The 25,795-nt window shown below is 48.8% G+C and overlaps 1 protein-coding gene across 6 annotated transcripts in view; it reads right to left on the bottom strand.

Moving 5' to 3' along the window:
* Nucleotides 1-25,795, bottom strand: part of rgs20 (regulator of G protein signaling 20) — a 287,058-nt gene that overhangs the window by 4,906 nt on the left and 256,357 nt on the right. For all 6 annotated transcript variants that reach the window (XM_038809359.1, XM_038809356.1, XM_038809357.1 and 3 more), the window contains one exon: nucleotides 17,594-17,828. In XM_038809359.1, coding sequence (XP_038665287.1) covers nucleotides 17,594-17,828 — 235 coding nt within the window. The remainder of the gene's footprint in view (nucleotides 1-17,593; nucleotides 17,829-25,795) is intronic.

Genomic DNA, 25,795 nt, shown 5'->3' with positions numbered 1-25,795 from the left:
TCCACAAATCTCCGGCCCGGATGGGCCGAAGTCCCGCCGACGTGGCCACGGGTCACGTCGGCGAAACTCACAGTTGCTTTAAAACGGCGTCAACCATTGATGATGGTTGACGCCGTTCAGTGTCGGGGGGGGTGGGTGGGTTGCGGCATCGGGGGGGGGGGTTGCGGCATCGGGGGGGGTTGCGGCATCGGGGGGGGTTGCGGCATCGGGGGGGGTTGCGGCATCGGGGGGGGTTGCGGCATCGGGGGGGGGGTTGTGGCATCGGGGGGGGTTGCGGCATCGGGGGGGTTGCGGCATCGGGGGGGTTGCGGCATCGGGGGGGTTGCGGCATCTGGGGGGGTTGCGGCATCGGGGGGGTTGCGGCATCGGGGGGGGTGTGCGGCATCGGGGGGGGGGTTGCGGCATCGGGGGGGGTTGCGGCACAGGGGGTTGCGGCATCGGGGGGGGGTTGCGGCATACTTCGGGGGGGGGGTTCTGCGGCAGTCGGGGGGGGGTTGCGGCCCCATGGCGGGGGGGTTGCGGGCATCGGGGGGGTTGCGTGCATCGTTTTGTGCTTGCGGGCATGGGGGGGGTGTTTGGGGCAGCGGCGTGCAGCGAGGGGGGCGACACGGATGCCCGGGGCCAACGCACCGTCGCCCCCCCCCCCCTCTGTACGCCGCTGCCCCATACCTCCAACCACCCCCCCTCACCACCCCTACCTCCTCACCCCAAACGCCCTACCCCCCCTCCCCCACCAACCGTACCCCCCTCCCCACACCCCTCTACACCCCCCTCCAACGGCCGCCCCCCCCTGTACCCATCTCTGCAACGCCGCAACCCCACACCCCTCAACGCCCGCGAACCCCCCCTCATCGCCGCAACCCCCCCCCCCCCCTCTGAACACCGGGTCCCCCCCCTCTCAACGCCGGGTCCCCCCCTCTCAACGCCGGGTCCCCCCCCCTCAACGCCTGTACCCACACCCCGTCCCCCTCCCTCTGAAGGCCGGTACCCACACACCCCCCCCCTCTCCTCCTCCCCCCCTTCCTTCCTCCTCCCCCCCTTCCTTCCTCCTCCCCCCCTTCCTTCCTCCTCCCCCTTCCTTCCTCCCCCCCCCTCCTTCCTCCTCCCCCTTCCTTCCTCCTCCCCCCCTTCCTTCCTCCGTTAGTGGGGGGGGGGCGCGGCGTTAGTGGGGGGGGGGTGCGGCATTGGAGTGGGGTAGGGGTGGTGAAGGGGGTAGGGGTGGTGAGGGGAGGGGGTTGGGGTAGGGGCAGCGGCGTGCAGAGGGGGGCGACAGTGCATTGGCCCCGGGCATCCGTCGCCCCCCTCCTCTGCACGCCGCTGCCCCTACCCTCTCCCCTCACCACCCCTACCCCCTTCACCACCCCTACCCCCCTCCAACGCCGCCCCCCCCCCTCCAACGCCGCCCCCCCTCTCTCAACTCAACGCCGCAAACCCCCCCCCCCTCAACTCAACGCCGCAAACCCCCCCCCCCCTCCTCTCAACTCAACGCCGCAAACCCCCCAACGCCGGGTTTGTCTCTCTCCTCCTCCCCCCCCCCCAAACGCCGGTCTGTCTCTCTCCTCCTCCCCTCCTCCCCCCTCCCCCCCCCCAAACGCCGGGCTGTCTCTCTCCTCCTCCTCCCCCCCCCCCCCAAAATGCCGGTCTGTCTCTCTCCTCCTCCTCCCCCCCCCTCAAACGCTGGGCTGTCTCTCTCCTCCTCCTCCCCCCCCCCCCCCAAAACGCCGGGTCTCACCACTTCCGCAGCTGGTGAAACTGACGCATATCGCGTCAGTCCGCTGCTGGCCCCTCCGGGAACTGAGAATAGCCGCCTAAAAGAAGGCCCCCACGCCGGAGTCATCTACACCAATTTTGCTCGCCGGAAATCGGCGTTACGACGGTCTGCAGAGAATTTCGCCCATGGTCTGGATTTTACAGTCAGCAATGAACAAATGCTAGCAGCACCACAGACATTTTCTGGATTTTTAAGCAGGAATTTATGGCCAATGGGAGACTAATGTAGTGCAGCGCTCTCTACAGGCAATCTCAGACCAGCGTGGAAGAAATAAGCAACTCTTCAGGCGGCACGATACACTTTATGGGCACGCTCATCCCAAAAGGGAACAAAGTCCCCTAGCGAGCACGTTTAGCCACCTGTTTCCTGGCACTCGCAGTGCCGAGAAACATGTGGCTATTCAATGCTACTCGTGTTGAATAAGGGGCTAAAGGGGAACGTGTGGCCGAGGCTGCACATAGCCCCGTTTTTTACAACGGGGAACTCTGCTCGCTGGAACTCCTTGTTGTAGCGAGAGATTGGAACACCATTTTGAAATGGCGAGGCTGACAAAAAAATCCCCGACCTCCCCACAGCCTGAAGGCAAAATGGGAGAGTTCCCGCACTACCACCTCCCCCCCAGCCCAATCGTTCATGCACAAAAAATGCTAGCTTGTCACCTTGACAGTGCTAACCTGGCACCCTGGCAGTGCCCCTGCTAGCTGGCAATTCCACCTGGGCACTTTGGCAGTGCCAGGTTGGCACCCAGGTGGCACAGCCAAGGTGCCAGGCTGGGACTGTCAGAGTACCCAAAGGGCATGCAGTTGGGGGCTTCCAGTCCCCTTGGAAGCCTCACAAGTGCCGTTCTATCTGGCCCCCGTTTGTGGGGACCAATACCAAATGGCACCCGTCCCAGGTCCCAGAGGCGAAGGGATTGAATCCCAAAGCCTCAGGTAGCTTGGGAATCTGCTTATAAGAGTATGGCTTACTGCCTTGCTCTAACATGCAGATTTGCCAAAAAATTGCATTGAATCTCGCAAGGCGTTGCGAGCTGAGTAGATCCCAGGAGCGTGGTCTCCCAGTTTTTACCGGCTGTGCTGCGCCGTAGTGAGCTTCTTTTCTGGCGCAGAGCAGCCAAAAGATCGCGCCCTTTATGAATTCCCTGTGAGGTAGACAGTGGTGTAGGTGAGTGACTGTGCGAACTGAGCAGGTTTGCTCATTGATGAATGCCGTATGGGCAATGTAGATAATGAGCCACAATACTGTTGCTCCTTTGGAAAGCAGTATATTGTGTGTAGTGTTGCTTAAAGTGGTGCTTTCCCCACTTCTTCAACCAAATAGATTGAAGAATTATTACCAAGGCATGCAGATCCTAAATCAGGGAATATAAGTTAAAATAGTTCATTCAATGTGAAATCATAGATGGAAAGCGATAGAAAGAGAAAAACAAAGACGGAAGTGAGAAGAGACAGTAAGGAAAATTGCAAATAAAATATTATTTTTTAAAATATCAATCAATAATTAAAATCTTCAGGAATGAGACTCCATGCCTGTAAAAGTAACTTTTCAGCAACAGAGAAGTTGTTTAGTAGAAATTAAGACACAGCAAACCATTGGGTGGCATGGTAGCACAGTGGTTAGCACTGTTGTTTCACAGTGCCAGGGTCCCGGGTTCGATTCCCGGCTTGGGTCACTGTGCGGAGTCTGCACGTTCTCCCTGGGTCTGCGTGGGATTTCTCCACGTGCTCTGGATTCCTTCCACAAGTCCCGAAAGACATGGGGCGCGATTCTCCGCAACCACGATAGGTGGGAGAATAGCGGGAGGTCCGCTCCCGCACCTCCCACTATTCTCCCACCCACCCCCAAACGCTGGTCTGTCTCTCTCCTCCTCCCCTCCTCCCCCCCTCCCCCCCCCAAACGCCGGGCTGTCTCTCTCCTCCTCCTCCCCCCCCCCCCCCAAAATGCCGGTCTGTCTCTCTCCTCCTCCTCCCCCCCCCCCTCAAACGCTGGGCTGTCTCTCTCCTCCTCCTCCCCCCCCCCCCCCAAAACACCGGGTCTCACCACTTCCGCAGCTGGTGACACGCCGCTCGGAGAAACGGGGCCGCCGTGAACGATTCTCCGGCCCGAATGGGCTGAGCGGCCTCCCGTCCCTGACCTGTTCACGACGGCGGCAACCACATCTGGTCGCTGCCATCGTGAACATGGCGCGCCAGATAAGTGTGGGGCCTGTGGGGGGAAGATCGGGGATCGAGCACCACGACCGTGCTCGGGAGGGGATGGGCCCGCGATCGGTGCCCACCGATCGTCAGGCCGGCGTCTCAAGGGGACGCACTCTTTCCCCTCCGCCGCCCCGCAAGATCAAGCCGCCACGTGTTGCGGGGCGGCTGAAGGGAAAGACGGCAACCGCGCATGCGCGGGTTTGAGCTGCCCAACCCGCACATGCGCGGCTGACGTCATTAGGCGCCGCCGCGGCGTCATTCTTGGCGCGTCGGGCCTTGAAGCCAGGGACAGGGCCTGGTGGCCAAGTTTCCCAGTACGGCCCTCCTATCCCCCCGGGGAGGGGAGAATAGGGGGCCGGGAGAGGCTTCCGACGCCGTTGTGAACCTCTCCGGGTTTCACGACGGCGTCAGGCCTTGCGGAGAATTCCGCCCAAGCTGTTAGGTGAATTGGACATTCTGAATTCTCCCTCAGTGTACCGGAATGTGGCGTCTCGGGGCTTTTCACAGTAACTTCACTGCAGTGCTAATGTAAGCCTACTTGTGACACTAATAGATTATTATTATTATTAATAATTCACTTACATCTGAATGGGCAATAACTTTTTCTGGGATGTTTAGTGGATAACTAGTGAGTAACTAAAATTGACCATGAGAAAAAAATATGTTTACATTGGCATGCAACAAGGGTGGAAAGCAAAAGTTGGTAACAATTTCCTGGCTCAGCCTACCTGCCTCGGGAGAAAGTGCCAGCAAAGACAATGGGTGCAATTCAGCGGGCAAAGGTTAAAGTCAGCTTTTGGCAGTGTTTCTCGGCATCTGCCGCTCTGAGAAACATCCTGCTATTCAATGGCACTTTGCTGTTTTTTTTGGCCTCAGGGAGTTTCTTCCCACTGAGCCCACACTTTAGTATATTTAGCTGAGCGAGCCAGCAGGAACCAGCTGCTCGCAGATCAGGGCGACATTTTGACCGGCCGCCCAGATCTTCGCAATCCCCCCTTTCAGGCCCCCTCGCCCCTGCTTTATCGACCCCGCCCCCTTCATGACCACAACCTTGTCGAGGCTCCTAGAAGCCTCCCTCCAATGGGCAATGCCCCTTGGAACTGACCCCTGACAGTGCCTACCTGGCACCCAGGCACTGCCAGCCAGTCACCCTGTGCAAGGGTGGGGCTACCGGGGTGCCTGGGCACCAGTGTCAAAGCACTCAGGTGACAGCGGGAGTACCAGGGTACTACCCTGCCCTATCATTGGATAAACATATGGATGATAAGGGAATAGTGTAGATGGGCTTTAGAGTGGGTTCACAGGTCAGCGCAACATCGAGGGCCGAAGGGCCTGTACTGCACTGTAATGTTCTATGTTCTATGTTCTAATGTTCTATGTTCTATCCCGATTTGCGATACCAGGAATAGGGTTGGGAATCCTGGAATTGGGCCCGGCCACCATTTTCAGATGGCCTGTGAGACCCCTCGAGGTGTCGTCATGCCTGGTTCATGGCGAAGTCTTGCAGACGTAGCCGTTGACTCCCTGGCGCCGGGTGAATTCTGCCTTCCAGTATTTAAATAATCCATTCGCCTAATTTAAATATGCAGATCAGGATCTCTCCCAGTGAGGGCGGGATTCAGATCATGCTGGGTGGAGCGAGTTGAATGGCAGAGCCAGATTTGGTGCTCTCACGCGATTCACCCATTGCACCCGGATCCACGCCGGGCGCAACGGGATAGTTGAACCTCATCAAACATTTTTATTCAGGAGTTTTGGGGTGGCAGGAGCAGGTGCTATCTGGAGTCAGGCTCACTCCCCCCAGAAAGACTTTGGAGGCAACAACAGAGGCTGCTGAGCAGTCCTTTAACTTCATTCTTTGAGACTTGATCCAATTTAAAATAATGGCATAAAAACAAATAACAGCCCTCTCACATTCACCCCTCATTCCCCGTACACTGAATTGTCAATCAAGAATTGGCTGAAAGTTCACACAACATCTGCGTCTATGGGAAAACAATTGGTTTGACAGCACTTGGTTTGTGATCTATTTTGTCAATTGCACAATGTTTAATTACTCAAAATAAAGAGATATAAAGTGCTTGCTGATTCTGTTATTGATGCTTTGAAGGGTCTGGATGATTGATGCTTTTATAGGACAGTACGGAAAGATGTCTTTTTAAAGAAAGTAGAAAGTTCTGAATGAATGTATTTTTAAAAAGATTTGACACATTCTGTTGTTATTAGAAGTGTTTGAGTGGTCTTGGAGGTGGGTAGAGGGCCATAGGCTGTTATGGGAGGCATGGGTAAGGCCATTTTGAACTTACCTTTCAAAACGTTCCCTCATCTAGAATAGTACATGTGATGAACGGTATTAATAACGGCTGTAAATGGTACCTGACCTTTAATACCTTGCCACTTTAAGATGCTTGGAACCCTGGGGAACTCCGCCTCTGGCTACGCCCCCAGGAAACGGTATATAGGATAAGGCTCCATGTGGTGAGCACACTTCTCTCGGATGCTGTTCAGTTCTCTGTAGATTAAAGCCGTTTGATTACCGACCTCGCTCTCGCGTCGTAATTGAGGGTGCCTCAGTACACAAAACAAATTTGGTGCGCCGCGAACCATGAGTCGTTGAAAAGCTGGCCTGACTCGCCTAAGAGATGCTTATTCCTACTTAGGAGCCAGCCAGCTTGGGAGTGCAACGTGCGGGCTTGCACCCGCACTAACCACACCTTTAATGCACACTGGTAGAAAAATGGAGTTGGGATTCCTGGAATTGGGCCCAGCCACCATTTTTTCAGCTCCACAGAGTCTCCCAGTTGCGTGAAAATGCAACTCTTGAATTTGAACTGAATACCTAAACTGAGATTATTCCTTTTCGCCTGATATTTTAAACATTATTTTATGGGTGGCCAGATTATTTGCATATTAGCAAAAGAAGAAAAAGCAAAAAAATGGAAATGCTAGAAATCTGAATCAAAACAGAAAAAAGCAATTCACCCAGTTTTATGTGGAGGAAACAGATAAGTTAATATTTTATCTCTCTTATCGAACCTGGAAAAAAAAGTGAAGATGTACAGCATATAAAAAGGAACAGAACAAAGTGATGGTTGAAAGAAAATGACACCCACATTCACACCCACAAGACAGTAAGTGTAGAAAGACCTGGGAGGTGCTTATAAGTAAACAGGAGATGATTAAATGGTTGAAATGATATTAATATGAGATGTTAAGGAGTTAGTGAGCAAAATTAAAAACATTTAAGGGACTTTGATGATGTGTGAGTCACTGAGGGATAAAGCAGATTTGAAATGGAGATAGGGGAAGCTGTCAGAAAGGATTGGTATTCATAAACCTTAACGAAAGGGAAAAAACAGGTTGATGCCAATGCTGCAGACTGTCTCACCAGCTCTGTTCGCCAATGCAAGGTCTCCATCCTAATCATCAAACCACCACCTCCTGGAAATGTTGATGCACCAACTCGACAACATCGGCATGTTGAGGACTAAAATGCTTAAAGTCATCAGATTCTTGGATAGCTCGCTTCTTGCTCCAATACCTGATTAGCCTCTATTCCTAAGCCACAGTTTCACTTAATCTGTAGCACAGTATCCAACAAAAAGATAAAATACCATTCCTTAAACTTTTATTGAGCTTCATTAGAACAGTATAGAAGGTCAACGACAGAGGGATCTGAGTGAGATTGGAATATGATTTTCAAATGACAAATTACTGGATGCTCCAGGTTGTATTTACAAATGCAGTGGAAGTGTTCAGCAAAGCAGCCACCTAATTTGCAATTGGTCTCCAACATGTTCCAATCAAGAAAAAGGGTAGGTTCAATAAGTCCAGGGATCCTTAGATATCAAGGGTTACACAGCATTGGATAAGGAGAAAAAGAGAGGCTTATGGCAGATATCGACGACTCAAAGGAAATTAGGAGACCACGGTGGTACAGTGGTTAGCACTGCTGCCTCACAGTTTCAGGGATCTGGGTTCAATTCAGACCTCGGGTGACTGCGCGGAGTTTGCACTTTCTCCCCGTGTCTGCATTGGTTTCCTCTGGGTGCTCCGGTTTCCTCCCACAGTCCAAAGATGTGCAGGTTAGGTGGTTTAGCCATGCTAAATGTCCACTTAATGTCCAAAAGGTTAGGTGGGGTTACTGGGGATAGGGTTGGGATGTGGGACTATGAAGGGTACTCTTTCCAAGGATTGATGCAGACTCAGGGCCAAATGGCCTCCTTCTGCACTGCAGAGAATCTATGAAAAAGGGGACATGAAAGGATACTGGCAGGTAAAATAAAGGAAAATCCTAATTTGTTTTACAAGTACATTAACGGTAAAAGGATAACTAGGGAAAGAGTAGGGTTGATTAAGGACCACAGTGGTAATTTGTCTGTGGAGCAGGAGGATGTAGACAGGGTTCTAAAGGAATACTTTGTGTCAGTGTTCACTTGGGAGAGGGACAGTGTGGGTATAGAAATCAGGGAGAAGGACTGTGAAAAAATTAAAGAGATTAACATGGACAGAGAGGAGGTTCTGAGTGGTCTGGGCATGCTAAAAAGTAGACAAATTTCCAGGGCCAGAGGAAATATATCCCAGGCTGTTGAGTGAGGCAAGGGAGGAAATAGCAGGAGAGGTGCCAGAGGACCGGAGGATAGCCATAGTGGTACCATTATTCAAGAAGGGAGGAAGGGATGAACCAGGAAACTACAGACCAGTCTGTCTAACCTCAGTGGCAGGGAAACTATAGGAAGCAATTCTGAGAGACAGAATTGGAGAGGCAGGGATTAATCAAGAACAGTCAGCATGGTTTTGTTAAGGGGAGGTCATGTCTGACAAACGTGATTGAATTTTTGAAGAGGTGACCAGTTGTGTCGATCAGGGAAATGCATTTGACGGAGTCTACTAGGATTTCAGCAAGGCTTTTGATAAGGTCCTACATGAGAGACTGGCAGGGAAGGTAAAAGCCCATGGGATCTGATGAGACCATCAATTCACGCGACACGTGGTTAGAAGTGAACAGTGGTTTTAATCGTCTTACAACAGAGCCTGCCTGTGACGGGATGAACTCGACATGAACTGGCAGCAGGCTCACAGCACTGATCTTTATACTTCCGGCTGGGGGAGGAGCCATGGGCGGAGCCATGGGTGGAGCCCAGTACAAACTCCTCATCTCCCCCTATGGGCAGGGCCGCGCGATTACACACAATCCGGTACAGAGTACAGGCTCAATACATGTGGTACAATACAGTGTGAATTACTGAGGTTTATAATTCACCACAGGATCCAAGGAAATTTGGCAAATTGGATCCAGAATTGGCTGAGTGGCAGGAAGCAGCGAGTGATGGCTGAGGGGTGTTTTTCTGACTTGAAGCCTGTGTACAGTGGTGTCCTGCAGGGATCAGTGTTGGGGCTCTTGCTGTTTGCGGTTTATATAAATGATTTAGACATGAATGTAGGAGGGTTGATCAGTAAGTACGCAGATTATCTGAAAATTGGTGGTGTGATAAATAGGAGGATAGCCTTACGTTAAAGGGGATATAGACGGACTGGTCAGATGGGCTGATCAGTGGCAAATGGAATTCAATCCAGATAAGTGTGAGGTGATACACTTGGGCAGGACAAACAAGGCAAGGGAATAAACGGCATCATCCTCGGGAGCACCAAGGATCAGAGGGTGTGCATGTACACTGGTCCCTTAAGGTAGCAGAGCAGATGGATACAGTGGTTAAGAAGGCATATAATATACTTGGATTTATTAGCCGGGGTATAGAGTTTAAGAGCAGGGAGAATTTGCTGGAACTGTAGAAAATGTTGGTGAGGTCACTAGAGTATTGTGTAAAATTCTGCTGTCCACATTATAAGAGGGACGTGATAGCAATGGAAAGGGTGCAGAGGAGATTTACCAGGATGTTTTTGTTGTGAAGAAAGATTGGATAGATTGGGGTTATTTTCCTTGAAGCAGAGGAGACTGAGGGGGACATAATTGTGATGTACAAAATTATGAGGGGCATAGATAGAGTAGGCAGGAAGAAACTTTTCCCCTTGGTAAAGGGAGCAATGACCAGGAGGAATAGATATAAAGTAAGGGTCAGAATGTTTTGAGGGGATGTGAGGAAATACCTTTTCACGCAGAGGGTGGTAGGAGTCTGGAACTCACAGCCTGAAAGGATTGTGGAGACAGAGATCCTCATAACATTTAAGAAGTATTTAGATGTGCACTTGTGATGTCAAGCATTGAAGGCTAAGGGTCAAGTGCTGGAAAATGGGATTAGAAGTGTTAGATGGTTGTTTTTGACCAACGCAGACAAGGTGGGAAGAAGGAACTTGGGCAAAATTCTCCGGTGACCGTCGCGATGCCCGGGACCCGGCTCCAAAAACGGCGCTGATGACTCCGGCGTCGAGCCCCGCGAAACATCGCGTATTCTCCGGGCCCGAATGGGCCAGCAGCGGCGTTACGCCATTCACGTCGGCGTCACCCGCTGACGTCGGGCGACGTAATCAACGCCTCCCGGAGTGACTACACAAAAGAGGCCCCCCCAACCCACCGGCACTCGCACTCTGTGATCTCTCTCTCCCCCCCCCCCCCGGCCTGTCACCCACCTCCACGATGAACGGCGTCAACCATCAGCACTGGTTGACGCCGTTAAATACCTGTTGTGATTAACGCCAACGCGACCCGTGGCCACGTCGGAGGGACTTTGGCCTATACCGGCCGGAGAATAACGACAGCACAGAAACCCGAAGCCTCCCGCCGGCCCCCGCCATTCTCCGAGGCGGGCGGCGGAATTGGCGGCACGGCGACATTTTGCGGGTGGGAGAATTCTGGACATGGCGAGGGCAGGATTTTCGGCGGCCCCGAGCGATTCTCCGACCCTGATGGGGGTCGGAGAATTTTGCCCCTTTTCTGTGCTGTAGACCTCTATGACTCTATGGGCAAACCAGTCCCCGACCACCCTCTGGCTGAACTTGGTCTCGCTTTGAACAACTTATCTATTGACTGCACACATTTCCTCCAGATACAAAGTGTTGCTATTGTGAAGAAAAGGGTATTATTTTTAATATTTCTGTGGTTTACTGTTGTAATCTGTGAAGCAGGATTGGGCAGGTTGTGTGTTACGTATCTAACTAATTTAAGCTGGGAACTGAGCACCTACAAATTTGAGGACATGAAAGGGACTAGGTGTGAAAGGCAGGCACTTGGGGTGGATGCGCTCGGGGAAGGTGTCATGGCCGGATGGCTTCCCTGCTGAGTTTTATAAACAGTTTTTGGGGGAATTGGCCCAAGTGTATCACCTCACACTTATGCGCATTGAATTCCATGTCCATACCCCTGGGTATGTTTAATTGAGGCATTGGAGAAGGGGGAGTTGCCGGACACGTTGGCGCATTGATCCCAAAGAAAAGCAGACACTTGAAAAAAAATGGCTAAATTGAATTTTCTACAAGCAGATACAACATAGGTAGAAATTTGGATTTGGAGATAAGTGAGAATTTAGATTTTTAGCTGTTGAATTTCAAACGGAGATAAGAGGATTGTACAACTTAGAAAAGGTCACAAATAAATAAGGCACAATTATTTTAATTTATTTTAACCGAAAGTGGTGGCCATAAGGAGAACATAAAGATTTTTATGTCCTGGGAAAGATATATTTCAAAGAAAGGTAAGGACAATGGGAAAATATGAAAGAGAAAAAACAAGATGTTGGGAGCTGTGTTGGGTGTGACTATGTAAGACCTCCTGGGAGAGAACTGTGAAAAGAAGCAAAGTGGAGCAGTTTCCAGCAACCCAGAAAAGACTCTGTTTTTCTGAAAGCAGGGTTTTGTATAATGTCTGGAATTTCCAAAGACAAGTGTGAGGGAGAGAGAGGGAGACTCCCTGTGACATCCATTTCCTACAGCAACAGTGTTAAAATTACTGGAATTTGTACAGCCTAAATATCATAGACATAGACATAGAACATTACAGCACAGAACAGGCCCTTCGGCCCTCGATGTTATGCCAAGCAATGATCACCCTACTTAAACCCACGTAACCCGTATACCCGTAACTCAACAATCCCCCATTAACCTTACACTACGGGCAATTTAGCATGGCCAATCCACCTAACCCGCACATCTTTGGACTGTGGGAGGAAACCGGAGCACCCGGAGGAAACCCACGCACACACGGGGAGGACGTGCAGACTCCACACAGACAGTGACCCAGCCGGGAATCGAACCTGGGACCCTGGAGCTGTGAAGCATTGATGCTAACCACCATGCTACCGTGAGGCGCATAACCAAGAAGCAATGTTTTGGAGGAATGTTTTGTAAAACTAATTTTAACTGAGTAAATGTAGTCTTGTGTGTGTATGTTTTCTTTTCTCCTGTCAATAAATGTCTTAATTTAATATTTAAAATCTCCAAAAATGTTATTGGAATTTATGGCTCCTGACTTCAGTCCATATATCTTCTTGTAGTAAAGTACAAATAGAAAACAGATTGAGATAGATTGCCAATTTCCCTTTGGGATAGAACATAGAACAGTACAGCACAGTACAGGCCCTTCGGCCCTCAATGTTGTGCCGAGCCATGATCACCCTACTCAAACCCACGTATCCACCCTATACCCGTAACCCAACAACCCTCCCCTTAACCTTACTTTTATTAGGACACTACGGGCAATTTAGCATGGCCAATCCACCTAACCCGCACATCTTTGGACTGTGGGAGGAAACCGGAGCACCCGGAGGAAACCCACGCACACAGGGGGAGGACGTGCAGACTCCACACAGACAGTGACCCAGCCGGGAATCGAACCTGGGACCCTGGAGCTGTGAAGCATTTATGCTAACCACCATGCTACCCTGCTGCCCCTTGCTACCCTGCTGCCCTTATCACCGGTTGGATCATAACACTATGGGAACCAGAATGTGTCCCAGTTCCAGCTCTCTGTTGAGAACTCTTCATTTCAGCTTGCAAAAAGGAACAGAAAACAAATCCTAATTCATCCCATGGCAGCACCTGCTCTATTACAAGCATACAACAATATTTATAATAAAGGACACCTTTGAAATAGAATAAAACAAAAAAATTGTATTTAATTTTAAGAATTTTAAGAATGTGGCAGATATGAGAACATAGAAGGTGACCAAACAGGTGGATGAGGGTCAAGCGGTTGATGTGGTGTATATGGATTTCAGTAAGGCGTTTGATAAGGTTCCCCACGGTAGGCTATTGCAGAAAATAAGGAAGTATGGGATTGAAGGTGATTTAGCGGTTTGGATCAGTAATTGGCTAGCTGAAAGAAGACAGAGGGTGGTGGTTGATGGCAAATGTTCATCCTGGAGTTCAGTTACTAGTGGTGTACCGCAAGGATCTGTTTTGGGGCCACTGCTGTTTGTCATTTTTATAAATGACCTGGAAGAGGGTGTAGAAGGATGGGTTAGTAAATTTGCAGATGACACAAAGGTCGGTGGAGTTGTGGATAGTGCTGAAGGATGTTATAGGATACAGAGGGACATAGATAAGCTGCAGAGCTGGGCTGAGAGGTGGCAGATGGAGTTTAATGCGGAAAAGTGTGAGGTGGCTCACTTTGGAAGGAGTAACAGGAATGCAGAGTACTGGGCTAATGGCAAGATTCTTGGTAGTGTAGATGAACAGAGAGATCTCGGCATCCAGGTACATAAATCCCTGAAAGTTGCCACCCAGGTTAATAGGGCTGTTAAGAAGGCATATGGTGTGCTAGCCTTTATCAGCAGGGGGATTGAGTTTCAGAGCCACAAGGTCATGCTGCAGCTGTACATAACTCTGGTACGGCCGCTCCTGGAGTACTGCGTGCAGTTCTGGTCACCACATTATAGGAAGGATGTGGAAGCTTTGGAAAGGGTTCAGAGGAGATTTACTAGGATGTTGCCTGGTATGGAGGGAAGGTCTTACGAGGAAAGGTTCAGGGACTTGAGGTTGTTTTCGTTAGAGAGGAGAAGGCTGAGAGGTGACTTAATAGAGACATATAAGATAGTCAGAGGGTTGTATAGGGTGAACAGTGAGAGTCTCTTTCCTCGGATGTAGATATAGGACAGATGTCAGAGGCAGTTTCTTTACTCAGAGAGTAGTAGGGGTGTGGAACGCCCTGCCTGCAACAGTAGTAGACTCGCCAATTTTAAGGGCATTTAAGTGGTCACTGGATAGACATATGGATGAAAATGGAATAGTGTAGGTCAGATAGGCTTCAGATGGTTTCACAGGTCGGCGCAACATTGAGGGCCGAAGGGCCCGTACTGCGCTGTAATGTTCTATGTTCTATGGGAAGATATAATAATACTATTCTGACTTTTCGGCATGGAGTGGTAAAATCTTTGCATAATTTATAAGTACGATACAGGTATTTTTCTATTATGTTACGAAGAAGTAAGAATAAATATTTATTTCTTAAATAGTTACAGTTTGAGTAATTGTGTCTACAAATTCCAGTTTTACCACATGTCCAGTCACAACTGCTTTGCAGTAAGAAAGAACAGGAGCGGAATTCTCTGACCCCCCGGGGGGGTCGGAGAATTGCCCGGGGCCGGCGTCAATCCCGCCCTGCCGTGTCCCGAATTCTCCGCCCCCCCCCCAGATTCGGCAGGGGCGGGAATCGCGCCGCCTGGTCGGCGGGCCCCCCGCGCCGGTCGACGGGCCCCCCGGTGCGATTCTCCAGCCCGCAATGGGCCGAAGTCCCGCCGCTGACAGGCCTCTCCTGCCGGCGTGGTTTAAACCACCTACCTGACCGGCAGGATTGGCGGCGCGGGCGGGCTCCGAGGTCCGGGGGGGGGGGGGGGCGATCTGACCCCGGGGGGTGCCCCCATGGTGGCCTGGCCCGCGATCGGGGCCCACCGATTGGCAGGCGGGCCTGTGCCGTAGGGGCACTCTTTTTCGTCGCCTCCGCCATGGCCTTCACCATGGCAGAGGCGGAAGAGACCCCCTCCCTTGCGCATGCGCCGGTATGACGTCAGCAGCCGCTGACGCTCCGGCGCATGCACGGACTTACGCTGGCCGGCGAAGTCCTTTTGGCCCCGGCTGGCCTGGCGCCAAAGGCCGTTCACGCCAGACGGCGGAATGGGAACCACTCCGGCGCGGGCCTAGCCCCTCAATGTGAGGACTTGGCCCCTAAAGGTGCGGAGAATTCCGCACCTTTGGGGCGGCCCGACGCCGGAGTGTTTCACGCCACTCCGACACGCCGGGACCCCCCGCATCGCCGGAGCTTCAGCGGCTGCTGATGTCATACCGGCGCATGCGCAGGGGAGGGGGTCTCTTTCGCCTCCGACATGGTGAAGGCCATGCGGAAGAAAAAGAGTGCCCCCACGGCACAGGCCCACCCGCCGATCGGTGGGCCCCGATCGTGGGCCAGGCCACCGTGGGGGCACCCCCCCCCGGGGTCAGATCGCCACCAATCCCGCCGGTCAGGTCGGTGGTTTAAACCACGCTGGCGGGAGAGGCCTGTCAGCGGCGGGACTTCGGCCCAACGTGGGCCGGAGAATCGCTGCGGGGGGCCCGCCGACCAGCGCAGGGGACCCACCGACCGGCACGATTCCCGCCCCTGCTGATTCTCGGGGGAGCGGAGAATTCAGGACACGACGGGGTCGGGATTGACGCTGGCCCTGGGTGATTCTCCGCCCTCCCGGGGGTCGGAGAATTCCGCCCCAGTTCTTTTTCTGGGTTTAACATATTTTTGGATCCCTTCATTTTAAAAATGAGCATTTTTTATCTTAAATATTTTTTTTAAACAATTGTGGTAGCATACTGGCAACTCAGCCTGTGAGCTTCCCTCCATTTTGTCACTGGGTAAAGAGCAGCAATGGAGGCATCAATGCTTTCTGGCATGATATAATTACATCCATGGTCTATCTGAGAAACAAGTGTGCAGCAGCAAGCAACTAATTGTACTCAGACTGAAAGGGCAGAAAAGTAATTCTTTTCTAAAAGCCAATTCATAGAATTTACAGTGCAGAAGGAGGCCATTCGGCCCCATCGAGTCTGCACCGGCTCTTAGAAAGAGCACCCTAATCAAGCCCACGTATCTATCCTATGCCCGTAACCCAGTAACCCTCACTTAACCTTTTTTGGACACTAAAGGCAATTTAGCATGGCCAATCCACCTAACCCGCACATCTTTGGACTGTGGGAGGAAACTGGAGCTCCCGGAGGAAACCCACGCAGACACGGGGAGAACGTGCAGACTACACACAGATAGTAACCCAGCCGGGAATCGAACCTGCGACCCTGGAGCTGTGAAGCAACTGTGCTAACCACTATGCTACCGTGCTAACCACTATGCTACCGTGCTGCCCACTGAACAAATAATTTGATAGGGCATTAAAAATATTAGCACATCATTCACTCACTACCAATTCCACATAAAGGATTTCTGATCCTTTAATGGCATGACTTTAGTGTTTGCAATAGTATTTTGTGAAGTAAGAATCATTCAGTAAGATTTGTATTATTTTTTTGTTGCTAAATTTGGGTACCGGGGTATTTGAATTAAAGAGGTTTCTGTAATATCTTTTTGGATAGGCTTGATGTCTGGAACAGAGTGGTTTTAAAGTATTGTCAGATCATTACCCTGTTGATCTTCTATTGAAAGATTCTGCATCAGTAGAAAGAGTTTTAAGGGATTAGCGGTCCAGAGATTACAAAACACTCTTTCCTTCCTCCCTCACACACACATTTAAAAACAACCCGATGATTATCTATCGGTGAAATGATTCTAGGTTTTAAGATTGTAGGCAGACATAAGTGATCTATACTTTCCAAAATATACGTAACAGCCCCAAAATCTCTGCTTCCATCTTCTGATCCTGTCTTCTTTACTCAGTACTTGCTTCAGAAATCAGATGTGTAGATCTTACAAAAACCTCGCCTGAGGTGTGGTGATCCTCAGGTTAAATCACCACCAGTTAGCTCTCCCCCTCAAAGGGGAAAAGCAGTCTATGTTCATCTGGGACTATGGCGACTTTACCTTTTAGCTTTGCAAAAATCTGAAGTTTCAGAAAATAAAAGGGACTCGCAGCATTTAATTTGCAAATCCAGACACAGTACAACCTTGCACCCCAGCCTTCTGAGCATGAGGCTGACTGCTGTCTAATTGATCAGCTGAGCAAAGACTGAGTCATCGTATACAGGCCGGTCGACACCGTACATTTCAGTCAATTAGCACCTCAGTGCCAAAGTTAAAACCAGCAGCTTATTATCAACACTATGAATAGATGCACCACTTAACCTACAGTTGCCTCTGTTAGATTTTCTTTCACAGTCTATGATCATCCACGTTATTTTGATTTTGGCCCAGTTACAGTTCTTTCTATCGCTAAATCATATACTATTGATGATTTAAACTAGCACAATTCCCCAAAACCAGCTGTGACCTTGGGTCCCCATTCTTATTCTGTCCTTTCCAGCTGTGATGCACTTTTCTGGAAGAATTGTGAAAATTATGCTTCCTTTGTATTACTAGATCGTTGTCACTATGTTGCCTCGTCATCAAGTCACATTTTAACATTGTAAAGGTAATATATAAGGTTTACTGATGGAATGGGGTGTTCTGAATAGATCTGGAATCCATTGTTGCCATATTTTGTTTCTGACCCGCAAAATATTTATCATACTGTAAACTCACCTCTTTAGGTGAAAGGATGGATATGTAATCCTCATATATTAATCTTGCTTTCTCCTCAACAAGATTTTTGTTGACTTCATTCTTTAGTTCCTCACAGGCTAGCCAGAAAAGCATATTCTCCTCACTGTATTCCGTCCGTAAAAATTCTCTGAACGCATTTCTTCCAGCAGGACTTTTCATTAACTTGTCGAAAGACTGACTCCAGGACTGTACTTCTTCCAGCGTTGGCTTTGGACTGCATAAGCAAAACCACAAGTGAAGGAAGTTACCGTAAAAACATTCTGAAAAACTGGATGAAAGTCAAAGACAATGCTTTAAATTAAAAAAGCACAAATTAGAATGAGATTCTTATTTTTGCAAACAAGGATGATAAAATTTATTAGATGCAAATTTTATTGAATTAACGTCACCTTGAATCAAAGGAACACGTGGATCTTAGTCTATCTCTGTAACCTCTACAACTCCCTGTTGTATATGTGCTCTTTGAATTCTGGCCTCTTGTGCATCCCTAATTTTAATTGCTTCAGCATTGGTGACTCTATTTCTTTAGCTGCCTAGGGCCCAAGATCTGGGATTCCCTCCCTTCACTTCACTGCCTCCTTAAAGATGCTTCTTAAAACTGACTTCATTGGCTATGCCTTTGATCATTTGCCCTAATAGCTTCTTATGTGCAACAGTGTCAAATTTTGTTTGGCTATGCTGTAAAGTACCTTGGGATGTTTTACTCTTTTAAAGGTGCCAAATCAGTGCAAATCATTGTCAATATAAAATACATGGAATAAGAAAATGTACATAGATTAAATACCTTTATTGGAAAAAGTAAAATTAGCGTTCCCAGTCATATAACGTAAAATGTTTATGGCTGGCACTTCCAGGGTGCTGTGTGGCACTGTCAAGTTTCCCAGGTGGCAGTGAGAGCACCAGGGTGTCACCCTTCCCAGAAACTGACCACCTGGGGGCCTCCGATGGCCTGGGAGACAACCCCAGGTGCCGTTATGTGATGCACATTTGTGTGAACCAGTGCTAAACGTCCCATGGTCAGGTCTCTCAGGCTCATTCCCGGGCTTCGGGAGAATCGGGCGCCGACATATTTAAATGAGCCTAATGGTTCACTTAAATATATAAATCTGGATTTCGCCCAGTGAAGGCGAGATCCAGATTGTGATGTCTCGCAAGATCTCGTATGTCATTCCTACCATCGCAGATCTCGCGAGAGGCCTCTTGTGAGATTGAACGGTCTTGTCGCGTCACCGCACTTAAGAGTATTTTGATTAATTCTGCTCCATTTGGAGAAGACACAAAATAAATTACAAGAATAATACCAGAATTGAGGGGAAAGATTTAACAGACTAGGGCTCCTTTCTGTAGAAAAGAGGAAATCTGAGCAATGAGCCAATATGAATCTCTAAGTTAATGAAAGGATTTGAAAGAGGTGTTTCCATTTGCAAAAGAGACCCAAACTAGGGCCATAAATATAAGCTAGTCACGGATATGTCCAAAAGGGAACTCAAGGGAAACTTCTTTATCCGGAGAGTGTTTAAAATGTGGACCTTAGGCACACAAGCAGTAGTTGAGGCATGGAAGTATTTAAAAGGAGGCTGGATAAAGGCATAAGGGAGAAAAGGAGAGCAGGATATGCTGACGGCAGTTTGATGGAGAAGGGTGTGAGGAGACTTGTGTGGTAATAAACACCAGTGTAAACCGTGGAGTTGAATATCCACTTTCTATGCAGTTACGATTCTATACTTTGGATTGAACATTCCAGCCCTTCCCGACAGCGGGATCTTCCGGTCCCGCCGAAGGCAATTCCCCCTGTGAGGAGTTCCCCCGGTGGTGGGAGGGGCAAATTTCAAATTGTTCCAATTGTTTTCCAACAATAGTTACCCAGAAAAGAATTAATACTACTTCTAGCTTCTGGGTACATATCGTACCCACACCAAAATCCCACGGGACCTCCCGCCCAAAATCCCTGGGCCTTTGCCACACCTGTCACTAGCCCTGCCCTCCATGGGGTTCTCCCTACTCCGACATTCACCCCAACCCCTAACAATCCAGCGACAGGTCTGATCCTGCCCTCAGACCACTGCCGGCTTTCCGTCCCGACTGACTGCTATGCGGAAAGGACCCGGAGGCAGTCGGTGATACCTGGAAGAGGGTGTGAAAACAAGGAGGGGGCAGCACATGGCACAATGGTTAGCATTGCTGCTTACGGCGCTGAGGATCTGGGTTTGAATCCCGGCCCTGGGTCACTGTCCGTGTGGAGTTTGCACATTCTTCCCGTGTCTGCGTGGGTTTCACCCCCACAGCCCAAAAGATGTGCAGGTTAGGTGGATTGGCCACACTAAATTGCCCTTAATTGGAGAAAAAATAATTGGGTACTCTAAATTTATAAACAAAAGACGATCCGGAGGCAGTCAGTAATACCTGGAAGAGGGTGGGAAAAGAGGACCTGGAGACAGTCAGCAACACCCAGAAGAGCGGGTGAAAAGGGGACCCGAAGGCAGTCAGTAATGACTGGAAGAGCGACTGAAAAGGGGACCCGGAGTCAGTCACTAATACCTGGACGAGCAGATGAGGAGGACCCGAGCATTCAGTAATACCTGGAAGAGGGTAGGGACAGAGGACCCGGAGACAGCCAATAATACCTGGAAGAGGGGATGGAAAGGAGACCTGGAGGCAGTCAGTGGAAGAGGTATCCAATTTATTCCACCTCATTCTGTGGGCCAGAGTGGAGCAGCTGCGTTCTGAGAGAAATCAAAGTGTGACATTACAGGTATACAGATAAGTGATTGGTTGGTAAATATTATGCTTGTTTATCCTCAAAACTTGTGTAATTTATTAGTATTTGTATGATATTATTAGTTGCTGTAAGGTTTACTAGCAACCGTGGTGTTTTATAATTATAAATTAATTATGAAATATAAGTTAACTAACGCATAATAAAGATGGCAGGGCAGGTGATGTGTTGTGACTGCAAAATGTGGCAGCTTTTGAATGCCAATGTGAGTCTGCCGTAAGTATCCAGTTTGTGGAGCTTCAGTTCTGAGTCCCTGAGTTGGACGCTGTGCTGCAGACAATGTGATACATCAGGGAAAAATTACCTGGATACTTGGTTCAAGGAGACAGTGACACTCCTTAGGGTAGGGTTTTTTGATTTGCTAAGTGGTTAGAGGCAGGAGGCTGTGACTATGTGTGAGGCTGATATGGGGATGCAGAATGTAGATGTGGAGGAGCCTCAGACTTTGCAATTGTCCAACAGGTTTGAGGTGCTTGCAATGTGTATGGAAGAAAGTGGGACCTGCAGGGAAGATGAGCAAACTGATCAAAGCATATCTGGATTATTACCTGAGCCATAAGCAAATTTCTGTAGGGTAAATAAGATGAGGGAGTCAAATGAATGGCTCAAAGATTGGGAGAAATACAGTTTGATTCATGGGGAACTAGCACCAGTACTGGGGAAAGTGGGAACTGTACTGTTGGGACAGTATTCACCTGAACTGTGCTGGGACCAGTGTTCTGGGGAGTTGTATAATTAAAGTGGTACAGAGAGCTTTAAACTAAAGAGCTGGGACAAGAGAACAAAGATGAGATTCTCGTTTCCACCAGAAATGTTTTCTGGCCCCCCCACCCCACCGATAGCGAGAACCTCCAGCCTGGCACTGCCCAATGGGGTTTCCCATTGTGGCAGCCCCCACCCTGTTGGGAAATCTGCGTGAGTGCGCTGCCGGTTAAGCAGGGGATCCCGCCTGCAGAGAATCCCGTCCCATGTGTGGGAAGGTGTAATCAATTAAATAGAGAAGAGTAGGCAAGAGAGCAACACCCTGGAGCAACTGCCACCCCTCTGGGGTGGTGCCTCATTTTAGTGTAATTCTTACACAGAAAATGAGCATTGTCGATTTGGCCAACATTCATTACCCATCACTAAGTGCCCTTGAGAAGGTGTGGTGAGTCACCTTGGTGAATTGCTAGAATCCAGGTGGTGTAGATACACACACCATGCTATTAGGAAGGGAATTCCAAAGTTTTGACCCAGCAACAGTGAAGGAATGGTGATGGAGTTGCAAGGCAGGACAGTGTGTGGCTTGGAGGGGAAGTTACAGGTGCTGGTGTTACCATGCTTTTGTTCCCCTTGTCTCAGCTGGAAGAGGTAGTGGGTTTAAAGATGCTGTTGAAGGAGCTGATGCATTGCATCTTAGATGGTACACACTGCTGTCATTGTACAATGGTGCTGGAGGGAGCAAATGTTTAAGGTGGTGAATTGGGTGCCAGTCAAGTGCGCTGGTTTGTCCTGGATGGTGTCAAGCTTCTTGAGTGTTGGAAATGCATTCATCTGGGCAAGTGGAGAGTATTCCATTGCTGTCCTGAATTGTGTCTTGCAGATGATGGGCAGAGGTCAGGGGGTGAGTTACTCGCTGAAGAATTTCAAACCTCTGACTTGCTCTTGTAGCAACTTTATTTATATGGCTGGAACAGTTCAGTTTCTGGTCAATGGTAACTCCCACGATATTGATACAGGGTGACTCAGGGATAGTAATGCATTCAATGTCAAGGGGAGATGGTGATGGTCATTTCCTGGCATTTGTGTGGCATGAATGTTACTTGTCACTTTTCAGCCAAATCCTGAAAATGTCCAGGTATAGCTGCAGAAGGGAACAGACTTCTTCAGTAGCTGAAGAGCCCAAAATGGTACTGAACATAATGTATTCATCAGCGAACATCTCCACCTTTTGATGGAAGGATGATGAGCTTCCATACTCATCAGGTTTCTTCTGCAGGCCGTTTCATCAAAGTCTTCATCTAAGCCTTCTGCAGTGGAGCATATTTGTGTCCTAACCCTCCAGTTAGCAAGGCTACCCTTGTCTCTTGAGTGGCTGCAGCCCACTCATCTTCAGTGCTTCACCATGTACAGATCCTGCCTCTAAGCAACCCCGTAAAGTATATGCTGTATCAGTATCTGAACTAGTGGCTTTGAATGTCAGAGCGAGTGAGAATGCTTCTTCTTCATCACTTCTTTCGGCACTTCCACCATTGCCTGGTCAGTTGGTGGCAGTTCTTCTGTGTCTAAAATGGAGAAAGGCAAAGGGTAGGGTTGCAGTGAGGGAAGAGGGGGAACAAGAAGTGCGTTACATCATCTGCAGCTTATGTACAGAAGAATCTATGGGACCAGGAATTGCTGAGATATATTGAGGATCAGGTATGAGGAAAGCAACAACTTCAGTGGTCTTAGTCCCATTGTTGGGAATGGTCTCAACCATTGCAGCTCCAGTGATAACAATCACCATCTCCTTCACGTACAGCTAGGCCCATCAACCACCAGTTCCTTGTTGATGCTTCCGGTTGTTTATCTGGAAGTCCACCTGCTGAAATATACCATTTTCCATCTCTGCATCGCCTTGGTCAAGACCTCCTTTGCACAATCAGAAAATCCTGCTGTCCATTCTTTGCCATATAATGTAATTCTTGTGCTTTTCCCAGATGAAACTCACTTTTACAATGACTTCCTGCATCTTCGCCAGCTGAAATCCTTCTCCCTTTCAGAGGTGCAGGCGAGCTTAAATCATACTAGCCTCTCCCAATTTTATGCCTGAAGACATCCAACCACTCAACAAGATGGATGGAGAGAGAAACATTACCAAACTCTTATAGTGACAATGTCCTTCGTTAAAGATGTGTGGATGGACTTGCTATCAATGCTTTGCAGTGGCTGCATGCTCCAATCACAGTTAAAATGAACAGGCAACATGAAATTTGTGTGCTTGCTGCTTTGTAAGTAATGTTATGATTACACCACGATTCCCACACCCACTTTTGGGACTTATTGAATCTTGCAGCTACAATCTTCAAATTGAGAGATGATAGTGCTACCAGCAAAAGCAATCTGAATCTATAGCCTTAGTTTGCTCTTGGATTCTGGTTTTAGGGAATTTGCCTCGTGAACAGGAAGGAAGGAGGTCTTAGGAATACTTGTGAAACTAAAGAAGTCCATACAATGGAGGATAGGAAGTTATACAATGAACTATTCTCACACAACAACTTTAATACAAAACAGGAAAGTTCTAATACCAGGGTTTGTTACACACTGTCTGATGAAATGAAAAAGGCAACTTAGTCTTTGAATAAAAGTTTGTGTTTCTTTCTCGCTCTCTCCCTCCCCCACTTCATCGAGCTTGAAGCTCATCCGACTCTGTTGTAATATAGGCAACCATGTCAGTAGATTATATGCAGCAAAGCCTCACAAACAGAAATAAGGCAAAGGACCAGATGCTCGATTATAGCTGATTGTAGAGGGATACGTGTCAGCAAGACAACACCCCCCCAGGTCACTGTCCGTGTGGAGTTTGCACATTCTCCCTCGGTCTGTGTGGGTTTCACCCCCTCAAGCCAAAAAGATGTGCAGGGTAGGTGAATTGGCCACGCTAAATTGCCCCTTAATTGGAAAAAGATAATTGGGTACTCTAAATCTATTTTTAAAAAGCAAGACAACAACATGGCTCATCAAAACGTGCTATGAGATCTTGGCATTTATTTGAGCAAGCAACTTTAACACAAGGAAGTCAGTTTTGTATCTCATCGGAAAGACAGCGGCCCGATCCAACGCGAGGCAATGAGGCCTCTCGTGAGATTTGTGACGCTTGGGACGCCTCTCATGAGAAGTGCGATCTGGGATCATTTAAATTCTCATGCCTGGGAGATCTTGCTGTGGTGCAGTTTGGCAATGGTCTACACAAACGTGGACTAGCATAAGGCATTTGAGGGTGTCTCCCAGGCCATTGGAGGCCCCCGAGTGATTGGGTTCTGGCACTCCCTCTGGTCCCGGGCACTCTGGCAGTGTCAGTGCCACCCGGGCACTCTGCAGTACCACCTGGGCACCCTGGCCATGCTACACAGACACTCCTGTTGTACCAGCCAGATACCCAAGGTGCCCAGGTGGCACTGCCAGGGTGCTAGGCTGGCGGTACAAAGGTGCCTGTGTGCCCGTGCTGGGGACCCATCCGGGGAGCGCAGCCCTTATGAGGTGGAGTGAGGGGGGCTGGTGAACCCCCTAAGAATTACGTTGGGGCATTAGGGGGTACAGAAACCGCCATGGGAGTCAATAAATCCATTTTGAATGTCACCCCGATCTCTGAGCACGTCAGTGCAGGAAATGAAGGTACGTTCGGCCTCTGCAGTGCGTTCCATGCTGAGGCCAAGGAAAAGAACAGAGTCGTGTTTGATAGCCGGGTCAGTCTCGGCGCTGCCAGACTCTTTTTACTCGTTAAATCGTGCCCTGAATTTTGCCACCACATCAGTCTCTTGGTAATATCTTAGCATCTCAGACTTTGCCTAAATAGGTTTGCCAAGTCTGGTTTGAGATAATCTTGGGGATTTGATCAAATGCTATTTGATTGAATGGCATTTAATCAGATGAAACCATTGGTGATGTTTATTCAGATTTGATCACTGTTTGCAAATGTTATTCCCTTTACCTTCACTGGGTGTTTTATTATCACCAAGTACTGAATACATTGTTTGAAATTTAGTTTTATAGTGAGATGAATAACATAACCTGAAAAATTACAAAATAATAGAAAGATTTAAGGATAATAATGTTTATATGAAACCTACACCTGTGCTGATTTTAAGTTTGCAACAATGAGAAATACCTGATTGACAAAAGTTCATCAATATAAGTAACCTCTAAGACATTTTCTTACAATTTTGTTACTTTTTAAAATACAGAGCAAATATTAAAATTAATATTATAAATGAATATATTAAAATTAATAAATAAAATCATAAAGAAACCTAATTGACATGATCTTATTGAATGGCAGTGCAGGTTCAAAGGGCCGAGTGGCCCACTCTTCCTCCTAATTCATATGTTTGTATGTTCTTTGCATGTAACCTCACTCCTGAAATGCCTGGATGTAATTTTGTGGCTAAGCCCCAAGTCTTGGACTCTCCGACCAGTGAAAATCATTTTGCTTTATCTACCCTTCCAGGGAAGTAGACTGTGGTGAAAACTGAAAATGCTGGATAGACTCAGCAGGTCTGTCAGCATCTATGGAGAGTTTGAAGTCTAAATAACCCTTCTACAAACTATCTTTCCTCAGTTCTGTACATAGTCATTTAGACCCAAAAGTGAACTTCTTTTCTCTCCAGGGTTGCTGGGGCAGCACGATGGCACAGTGGTTAGCATTGTTGTCTCACAGCGGCACAGCT

The sequence above is a fragment of the Scyliorhinus canicula genome, chromosome 10, assembly GCF_902713615.1.
Source record: "Scyliorhinus canicula chromosome 10, sScyCan1.1, whole genome shotgun sequence".
NCBI lineage: Eukaryota > Metazoa > Chordata > Chondrichthyes > Carcharhiniformes > Scyliorhinidae > Scyliorhinus > Scyliorhinus canicula.
This window is presented reverse-complemented; position numbering and strand designations above follow the sequence as displayed.